Below are 10,730 nucleotides of genomic sequence, written 5' to 3'. Positions count from 1 at the left end.
ACTGGGAGCCAGATAAACCTACTGTGTGCCAGGAGCACCTACTGGGAGCCAGATACACCTACTATGTGCCAGGAGCACCTACTGGGAGCCAGATACACCTACTGTGTGCCAGGCACTTTGCAGACACGACACCAGCATCACCCCTAGCCTTACTAGGGAGGGTGGTTTATCAATTTTAGTTTACAGGAGGGGATACAACCTGCCCTCCACCGCATCTCAGAATGCTGAGTCAGAGTGTGTAAAAATGCAGGTTCCTGGGCCCCACCTGGCCCTACTGAGGCTGGACAGTGGGGCCTCAGAAGCTGTGTTCTACAGCAGCCCTGCAAGCTGATCCCCATGCAGGCAACACAGATCTCACTTGGTGGAGCCAGATCATATGGGCTGTGTCTCTGAGCCTCAGTTTTCTCATCCATAAAATGGGGATTTTTTACACCTGAAGGTGCACAAGCAATAACCCCCCAAAAGAAAACCTAATTAATTCGGACTCATATTGACTCTGTTGTGTCTCCAAGGTCTTGATGGGAAGAAATTCTTCCAAGGAGCGGCTAATGGATTTGAACCAACGACTTTTTGATTACTGGTCCAACACATTATACACTACACACTATGCCATCAAGGCTCCTGACATTTTAAAAAATGATCTAACATATGTATAGCACCTACAGCACTGTCCAGTGCCCCACAGTCACTGAGTAAGTCATAGACAGGACCACTGACGACGGCTGGAAGACCAGGGATATCCACACGTCTCACGTAACATCACTATCAACTCGCTGGGAGGAGAGTAGGTTCTAGGATTCTTCCCATCTTATAGATTAGGAAACTGAGGTTCAAAGAGGTAATGTGATTTGCTGGGGGCCACACAGCTAGAAAATGTTAACACTGGGACTTGAACTTGGGTAGTTGGGCTCCAGTGCTCTTAACCACTAGGTAAGTGGCCATTTCCTTCCTGCAAAACTAGATCATTTTGAAGTTCGGAGTCAGTGGGACACTTGGAGCTTGTGTGGTTGCTCCCGGCGTGCAGACTGGGGGACCAGGAGGGTCACCTGCAGAGGAAGCAGGAGAGAGACAGGGGTGTGTGTGGGCGCGGGGAGACGACTTGCCTGGCCTCTGATCTGGAAAACGTCCCGCAGGCCCAGCGCCTGGCCTGCTGCCTGCTGGGGGTCCTGAGAGGGAAAAGAAAGGAGGAAGGCTGCAGATGAGGAAGCTGTATCAGTGGGTGTCAGCACTCTCTCCCCTCATTTCCTGGGTGTGGGCACGGGCCCTAGGGCAACGCTCGATGTGCAGAGGTCACCAGGGCAGTGGGGGTGAATTTGAGAATTCTGGAGTTAAAAAAGAACCCCAAGCAAAATTGTGGAGCAAGACTTGAAAGGTTAGGTTGCTAAGTAAAAGGTCCATAGGTGAACCCACAGCTGCTCCACGGGAGAGAGGTGAGGCCGTCTGCTGTGCGAAGGCTCTCGCGCTGGGAAGGACTGTGAAGCAGCTCCCCTCTGCCCCATGGGGTTGCCAGGGGCCAGAGCCCACTGAAGGCCAGTGGTGGGTAGAGTCAAAAAGACCCCATGTTAAACTCCATGCTGTGGACCTTCTGGAGCCTTGGCCTCCTCCTGTGTGACACGGGACAGCAGCACTGGGTCTGCCTGCTCCACTGCGTGTTACAAGGTTGGTGAACGAATGGAGGGAGGCCTGACTGAGAGATGACTGGCGTGTTTATGCACGGAGTCCACCGCCGCTGCTGTCCCATGTCACACCCGAGGCCGCCGGGTCTTCATCTAACGCATGGGGTGTGCGGGAGCCACAGAGACGGGAACCAAGTGCCATTCGACACAACGAGAAAGTCTGGGGGCCACTGTCCCTCAGCCCCGACTCTCCAGGGGGTGTCTTCATTTGTATGCTTGCTTCCTTATCCTCGACATCTTTCTAACCTTTGCAATGTCCTTGCCGAACACAGTGAGAACAAGTCTTGGGACCTAGAACTCAGTCGGCCAGGGGACCTAGCATCTCACTGAATTGTCTTACTTTCATTACATTATTTTACAGAGGATTGTTGTTGGGCACCCTTGAGCAGGCCCCATTCACAGGGGTTGTCTGCACAGTCTTGTCCTGGGCCGTCCCCACGGCCATGGCTGTATATGAGGCCACTGTTGTAGCCACTGGGTCGGTCCATCTCATTGAGGACCATCCTGCTTGTCACTCACCCTCTGCTTTTCAAGCATGATGTCCTCCAGGGACAGGTCCTCCTGGTGACATGGCCAAAGTATGTGAGAGAAAAATTCACTACCTTGCACTCTGAGCTAATTCTGGCTGTGTTCTTCCCAGGTAAATGTGTTAGTTCTTCTGACAGTATGTGCTATGATTACTTTCCCTTTATATTAAGAATTAGTGGCTTCCTGTTGATGCCATTATTATATGCTTATTTTACAAAGCAATTACAAATTAGGTGCTGCTTCTGTTGTCTTAAAAATTCATTGCTCTTGTGTCAATTCCCTCAGAGGCTGTAAATTTTTACAGGAGGGGAATGCTCACCTTTCTACCTCGAAGCAGCTGGTGGGTTTGAGATTTTGTGTTTTGCACTGTAGCCATTGATTAGGAGGGCTAAGTCCCCAAAGGGAAAAGGGCATCGTGCTAGGTAAAGTCGGCAAAAAAGAGGGAGACCCTCAGCGAGGTGGACAGAGGCAGTGATTGCAATGCTGGACCCAAGCCTCGCAGTGAATGGGGGAGGGCACGGGTCTGCACTGCGTTTTACTCTGACACGGGGATGCTCCGAGTTGGACCTGACTTGCTAGCACCTCATGGCACTGCTGTTATGTGTTGTGAAGTCCACTGTGACTCACGTGGACCTATGAAGAGTGCTTCGAAGCCTGCTCTATCCTGTGCCGTCCTCCTCATCACTCACAGACTTGATCCGATGGCTGGTGTCACTGTGTCAATCCGCTGCGTCCCTTCACCAAGGACGGGCCCTTCACGACAGCAAGCCCAGAGGAGGTGAGAGGAAGTTTCGCCTCCAAGGAGCACCCTGGCTGCACTTCCTCCCAGCCATACTTGTGTGTGCTTTTGACAGTCCATGGAATATTCAGTACCCTCACCAACACCACAGCCCAAAGGCAATGATTCTTCTTCTGACACTGCGAGGGCTGAGGGAGAGCGTGAGATAATACTGTAATGGGTATAATCACAGGTACCTGGCTGCCCAGGCTGAGGCGGTGCCGGGCTCTGCGCGGCGGCCGGGGCTGGCCTGGCGGCCTGGACTGAGTTGGTCCGTCTCAGACCTGTAGAGGGAAAGAAAGGAAACAGCCGTCATGTTTCTGAGAGAGAGGGGAGAGCAGAAACATGCTTGGGACCTGTCAGTGGGGTGTGACTGCACGAGCAGGCCCTGCACCTTGTCGGGGGAGCCTGGGTGGTGTGATATGTTAGGTGCTGGGTTACTAACTGAAAGGTCGGCAGTTTGACTTCACCAGGCCCAGTGGGAGAAGGGTGAATGGTCTTGTCCCAGAAAGATGCATATGGTGGGTCACCACAAGTTGGAACTGATCCCGTGGGGTTGGGTTTGGGGTGTGCATCTTCTCAGTTCTCCCACACCCTCTTCTCCTGCCCTGGGTGCATGCTCACATAACCTGAGCAAACACAGGTGGGGCCTGGGTGCTACCGGTCCAGGGGCTGTATGCACACCCATGTCCATAGCACCAGGATTTACAAGAGCAAAGACATGGGAGCCACACAATGGACACATGGCTGAAGAAACCATGGTGCAGGCACACAGTGGAGTACTATACAACACTGCAGAGTGACCAGGAACTTGTGAAACGCCACACAGCATGGATGTATCTAGAAATGATCTGAGTGACAGGAGGCAGTCACAAAAGGACAATGAGAGTGTATGACCATTATAGAAGCTAAGGGAAGGTTCACACACAGACTCAATCTTAGAAGGACAGCAGGGGTGAGAAAGGAGGGGAAGGGAGTAAAAAAATTAATATATAGAAAAATGGATAAAAGAAAAGGCAATATACAAGAAGGGGTTGATCAGACATTGTGACTGATGACATTAATTAATTGTAGTGAATGTTATTAAAACAAAATCTGAATGAATGATTGAAAGAAAAACCAATATGATTTGCAAACTTGCATTCAAACGGGAAAAAAGTAAAGAAGAGAAAAAAAAGTCCAGGGGTTATGACTTTGTCCCCTCCAACAGCAGGTCTATGTCCAGCACCAAACATGAGACCTGGCACATAGTAGGTGCTTGATAAGTGCCTGCCAAGTGAGCAGTGTGTAAATCGCAGCTGGGGCCCATCGGCAATCGAATGCACTGTTTTGTCAGGTAGTGAGCTCCCCATGTCAGAAGGTATGCGGGCAGAGGGCAGTCAAGCTCTGTAGGGGATTTCTGCATTGTGTGTGATTCTGAGAGTAAGTCCTGGGAGAGAGCCGTCTGACTGGGAATTTGTCACCCAGAGCGTCTGCCAGTCCTACTTGGGTGTTATAGTCGGGGGTTTTGAGAGTGGCAGCATGGTAAGTTACGTGTTGGGTTGTTGACCACAATGTCAGCTGTTCAAACCCTGCAGCCACCACATGAGAGGAAGATGAGGCCGTCTGTTCTCAGAAAGATTGAGCCTTGAGAGTGACGTGTCAACAGCAGGTGGACAAGGAATAAGTGAGACAACGCACATAAGGAGTTTGGAGGAGAACCTGACACACAGGACACAATAAATGTATGATGTTGCAAATTTGAGATCTCATCTTTCTCTGTGAATTAGGGAGACTGAGCAGTAGACTAAGCACAAAGCATGGGTCCAAACCTCGCTGCCAAAAAAAAAGAACTGAGTGCACAGGCATTCAAATCCATACATCGGGGAGAGAGGGAAAGGAGGCGCTGTGGGACCCAAACACCCAGTCTACTGACCTTGGATCCCGGCTCACACCCACTCCACAAACAACAGGCTGCTGTGAGGTCCTACACAGGGTTATGGGTTCAAAGCTCCCCATTGAGCAGACATTCATTTCAAAGTCCACAAGTCCCACCAGTGGGCACACTTGACCAATAAATCCATGAGGAGTGACCTGGAGGGGCTGGACACTCAATGACAGCCCCCATCGGTGACATCTGGCCACATGGAGCCGCTCCCCCTACAGAACACCAGAGGCCACTCGCCAAGAGAAGAACTTAGTTGAAACGGAGAGTGACCTATCCTGGCTTTGTTGACAGCCAAAGGCCATTGGCTGTCAATACCCAGATGGCCTCTGGGGAGGGGACAGGGTCTTCATGGGTTTTGGTGGGTTTTGGTTAGTTTTTGGGCACCTGGTCTTAGAGCAAGAACACAGCCGAATCAGAAATATGACTGTCTGGAGTTGGAATGGTTTTGGAATCCTGTCTTCTATCACAGACTAGAAACAACACCCAGAACAGAGCATGATACATAGAAGGTGTTCAATAAATACTGGATGAACAAATGTTAAGCGCCCTACTACTCTCATGCCTTCTGGTTCTCCTCCTCCAAGAAGCCCATCTGGATTTGCCCATCTCTCACCTCCTGGGCTCCGGCTAGAGTCACTGGCAGCCCCGCCGTGGTCCCAGCTCTCTGAATCCCGGCCAGCTGAGCCCATTCTTGCCTCAGAGGCCCTGCGTACAGGAGGCCCATAGCTTCCCCGCCCAGGTGTAGATGCTGGGTCAGGACCTGGAAGGAGAAGGTGAATTGAAAAGAGAAAAAGGAAGGAATAAAGTCAAAGATTTCTGCCTCAAAGTAAAAGACAGAGTCTGAAGAACCCACCTGTCTTTGGACCTGGGCCCTTCCTGTCTTCAGTGTCACCTGAAAAGAAGAAATTTTTAAAAAATGGATATGAGAGCTGGCTTTCTCATGTCTGGAAGCCATTACTTTCACAAAAGGGCTGTATCTGTTTTCTCATGCTGCCAGAACAGAATAGTACAAGGGGATGGTCGTAACATACAGAAGTTTGTTCTCTACAACTAGGACTAGAAAAGTCCAAGTCAAGTGCCACCTCTAGGTGGGGTGGGGCTCTCTATGCACCTTCTGGATCTAGGAGTTTCCTAGCACAGGGACCTTGGGTCCACAGGAGGTATCTGGATCTCAGCTCTTCTTTCCTGTTGGTCTCCCACCCTCTTCTCATTTCTCCCTCCTTTTATCTCTTGTAAGATAAAAGGTGCTTAAAGATCACATCCCAGAGAAACTCCCCCCACATAGCATCAGGGATATCATACAACTAATGGTGGTGTGCCCCATCCTAACCTCCTTACATGGATGCAACCAGAACTGAGATGTGTTTGAAGACTTTTTGTTTCATGTTTATCCTTTCACAACTAACTCACTGACAGCAAAAGATCACATCATGGGGGAGAGGATGGCATCACTGTATTAATTGTCAAATGACATCATTACGTGGCTGTCCATGAGAACCACAGACCAGCCAAGTCAACACATAGTTTGGTGGAAGGTAGAGGTAGAAAGTGCAAGTCATGACAAGGGCCCAACTGCCACATCCCATATAACATTTTTCAAATTAAAAATTTTCCTTCCTAACTGCTCTTCTGATGTTTCTCCTGTTTAAAATGTCATATTATTTATTTTGCATACACAAATACCCATGAAGAGATATATAACTGAAAAAGAACAATAATAGATCACTGGCTACGTATAGTGCTAAAATGTGCTTTGTTCATTCAATGTGAATCTCCCCACAGCACTAAGCATGTGCAACCCCAGGCCCTTTGCACATGCTGATCCCAAAGATCCTATTGGTCCTCTCTATTACTTTAGGTCTTTCTCCTCAGATTGGCTTTTCCTGGACATTCTACCTAAAACGGTGCCTCCTTTCACTATCTATCCCATTTCCTTGCTTTATTTCTTCCCAGCATGTGGCATTACTTGACATTATTACAGTCACATTTGTTTTCACCACTATAATTTTAGCTGCATGAAGACAAGGATTCTGCTTGCTTTGATACTACTGAAATCTCTAGGGCAGAAAATAGGGCCTGGAACTTACTAAGTGGCTCTGTAAATACCTGTTAAAGTATTTACTTCAACACTTGTTAAAAGTTGAAGGGGCATGTAATAAACATCATTGAAACTCTGTAATACCGGGTATGACTGATAACAGAACTTACATGTAAGTCTACCTTTAGCCTATTCCTGACTATGCTAAAAGGGGAATTGGATTTGTTAAGAAGAAACACAAGCTGTTGATACAAATGTATTCTAAAAGACGATTAATATATCATGGTGCAAAATATATCTCATTTAATTCAATGACTTCTAAGTTAATGAACATTTAGATTACTCTTGTGTTTTTGCTACTATAAATGATGCCATAAATGTACTTTTGCATATCTATTTATATTGTGACTTTTATTGATACCTGATATACTGCCAGGGAGGAACTACTGGATTAAATGATATATACACACACTTCAAATTTTAAGAAATCATATCTTACTACTTTCCAAAAAATTAAGCTGATTGATATTCCTACCAAAAATTTATAGAATAACCTTTTCTCTACACGTTCAGCAGCACTAACTGCTACTGGCAATAAGTCTTCTTAGGTGCTGCTGTGCGATGCTGATGCTACTGATTCTTTCTTATTAGAAAGCCCCTATTTTCATAGCTATTTGCTTTGTCCAGAGTTTATCTCACAAGCTAATGCCATTGGTAAAGAGCATTTCTGCTTATTATGTAGTGTGTACGTGATTATCATTACATAACATTGGCAAATGTTCATGAGGGTTCCCCTCTACAAAGCATTTTACACGCATTCAACTCTCAAAAGAATCTAATGAGAATACTACTGACGAGTAAACAGAGTCTCCGAGTGGGCAGGCCCCTTCCCCTGAGGTCACACGGCCATTCAGTCGCAGAAAAGGAACTGAAACTCGGGTCCTCACATCTTCAGGCGTCCATTCTCTTGGCAGTTGTGTTATGCAGTCTTCTTAGCCCAGGGTGAGGGTGCTTAGTCAGGAAGCAGGATGCTCTGGGGGTGGACATCAGGGACCTCTTTGGGATGCACTACATCCTGACAATTTGGTTCTCTTTGGCAACATAGAAACTGCTAATGTCTTGCCTTTGATGAATGTCTCTCGAGTGTCAGGCACTGTGTTTGGTCCTGTGCGAGGCCATCATATAGGAGACACGACTGTCCACTTCCACGTTGGAGGACTTTCATGAAACCCTCCTTTCTGAAGCGCTGCCGATAGTTAACTCCAGAATTATACTCCAGGACAGATTTTACTGTTCAGTATTAATGGAAACGATTAAGAGGGGATTATCAGGGCAGACCTAGTGAACTCACCCAGTTATAATGTGTTCTCAACTGGGGTTGCCTTATTACCATTATTCGTTTGCCTCGCTATTTTTATCATCATTTTAATAATTAATAATAATGCTTGAATAAGAATGATAATATAATAGTAGAGGCAATGTTTTCACACTAATCTCCTTTTTATTCATCTTTCACTTTTAATTAGTCCCATTTCCATTTGCTGATGGATGACAGAAGAAATACTAGGGGCCAGGAAGCCTTCCTCGGCAATGTTCTCAGGTTCTACTGTGTATATGGGTGACGGTGGTGGAGTCTCTCTGGGGAGCCCTGGTGGCACAGTGGTTAAAGAATTCTTCTGCTAATGATAAGGTCAACGGTTCAAAATCACCAGTCCTTTTGAGAGGAAACGATGAGGCAGTCTGCGTCTCTAAATACTTCAACCTTGGAACCATTACAGGGCAGGTCTACTCTTCAGATCGGGCTGCACTGAGTTGGATTCAACTCGATGGCAGTGGGGAGGTGGACAGGGATCTCTCTCGTTGTTAGGGGCCGCTGAATACGACACAACAGACTACAATCCCGTCCTCTGGTGTGCCGTCCTCACCATCTCTGATACGCTGGAGTCCTCTGCTGCAGTCACTGTGTCAGTCCATCTCGATGGGGGTCATTCTCTCTTTCGCTGACTCTCTACCTTTCCAACCACAATATCCTTTGCCAAGGAACACCTCTCCCAGCAACATGTCCAAGGTATGAGAGACGAAGCTTCATCATCTGTGCCTCCAAGGAGCACTCTGGCCAGGCCGCACATTTTCTAAGACATACTTGTTCGTTCTTTTGGCAGTCCATGGGATATTTATTTAGTGCTCTTCTCCAACCTGCACTATGCAGATGACACAGCCTTGCATGCTGAGAGCGAGGGGGACTTGAAACACTTGCTACCGAAGATCAAAGAGTACAGCCTTCAATATGGATTGCATCTTAACATCAAGAAGACAAAGGTGCTTGTCTTACCACTTGGCAACATCACAATAGATGGCGAAAGGATTGAAACTGTTAATCATTTCATTTTGCCTGGATCCACAATCAAAATTCTTGGTATCAGCAGCCAGGAAACAAGGAGATGCATTGCTTTGGGCTAGTCTGCTGTCCGTAATCTCCAAAATACTGAGCTAAAGAGTAGTGATGTCAATTTGAAGACTAAGGTGTGCCTGATTCACGCTGCGGTCTTTTCAATTGCTATGCGTCTGAGAGCCAGATGATGAACAAGGATGACAGATGAAGAATCGATGCCTTTGAGTTGTGGTGTTGAAGGAATCTCTCTTAGTTCTAATTTTATTCCCTTCTCTGTTGGATCTCTAGGGATGAAAAGAGAGCCTCCTGGCAGCCTGGCATTGATGGAGACTGCCCTGTGCTACCCTCCTGATAAGATGAGCTGTAAAGGGGACACAGGAGTCTTAGATAGAACTGAGTTCTAGACCAAACAGAAGGACTGGCAGTCAGGGTGTAGACCAGTTAGCCAGGAACTCTCCTTGGTCCTGAAACGAGAGGTTGAGCCGTCTTACCTCGAGCTGGCGCCCGAGCTGTGTGCGGAGGCTCAGGGGTGGGCTGTGCCGGGGCCAAGGGCTCGCTGGCGGGCTGCTGAGGCCTGGTCTTCTTTATAGGCATGCGCTGCGGGAGGACCTGTTTGGGGAAGCCCTTGAAGAACCACGCTCCGGATCGCTTCCACACCTGGAGGGGAGCAGGGGTGAACGTTGTCATGCCACGACAGTCAGTCACAGTTTCTCCTGCCTCCCTGACTGCCGGTTTTCAACCTAGCTCCCTGCCCTCAACATACTGATACAATAGCCACCACAAGGCCTTTCAAAAAATTCCTGTTTACGTCTGCACAATAGCTCTGAAGGCACAATAAGAAAAAAAATGACCTGGAGGCCTTCCACAGTGATGGTCACATAACATGGTGAATTCAATGATTGTCACTGAGTTTTTCGTGTTAATAATGTTGACATAGGAGCTCTGGTGACCTAGTGTGCCAACCCCACAGTAAATCCACCAGCTGCTTGGTGGGAGAAAGATGTGTAATCTCCTCCCGTGCAATTTACAGCATCTGAAAAATCTGCTGGAAGGTCAGCTGTGAGTTGATTCCAACTTGACAACATATAATAACCACCGCCACAGTGTTCACACGGCAGATACTTGATTATATATCAGTGTATCATTATATACATAAATAGATGAAGGAAAGTTTCCACAATCCCAGTGTGGTTGTGTACAAGTGAGTTGGAACCAACTCATACCCGACCCTCTGGTGTGTCTGCAGAAGCAGTGAATTGCATGGGAGACTGTCCGTCTTTTTCTCTCAAAGAGCATCTGATGGATCTGAACCATGTGTCCTTGGAGAGAATAAAGGAAGGGAACATTCTCCACAGTGAAGAGAAGAGAAATGCATTCAAACATTTACAGTT

The 10,730-nt window shown here is 47.6% G+C and overlaps 1 protein-coding gene across 2 annotated transcripts in view; it reads right to left on the bottom strand.

Annotated features, from left to right (window-relative positions):
- RPH3A (rabphilin 3A homolog (mouse)) overlaps positions 1-10,730 on the bottom strand; it is a 68,825-nt gene that overhangs the window by 18,866 nt on the left and 39,229 nt on the right. For both annotated transcript variants that reach the window (XM_006900983.1, XM_006900982.1), the window contains 5 exons: positions 9,831-9,996; positions 5,763-5,801; positions 5,523-5,669; positions 3,180-3,266; positions 1,104-1,166 (listed from right to left, as the gene is read on the bottom strand). In XM_006900983.1, coding sequence (XP_006901045.1) covers positions 1,104-1,166; positions 3,180-3,266; positions 5,523-5,669; positions 5,763-5,801; positions 9,831-9,996 — 502 coding nt within the window. The remainder of the gene's footprint in view (positions 1-1,103; positions 1,167-3,179; positions 3,267-5,522; positions 5,670-5,762; positions 5,802-9,830; positions 9,997-10,730) is intronic.

Source organism: Elephantulus edwardii, unplaced genomic scaffold (genome assembly GCF_000299155.1).
Source record: "Elephantulus edwardii isolate Elephantulus edwardi_28Jun2011 unplaced genomic scaffold, EleEdw1.0 scaffold00304, whole genome shotgun sequence".
In the NCBI taxonomy this organism is placed as follows: domain Eukaryota; kingdom Metazoa; phylum Chordata; class Mammalia; order Macroscelidea; family Macroscelididae; genus Elephantulus; species Elephantulus edwardii.
This window is presented reverse-complemented; position numbering and strand designations above follow the sequence as displayed.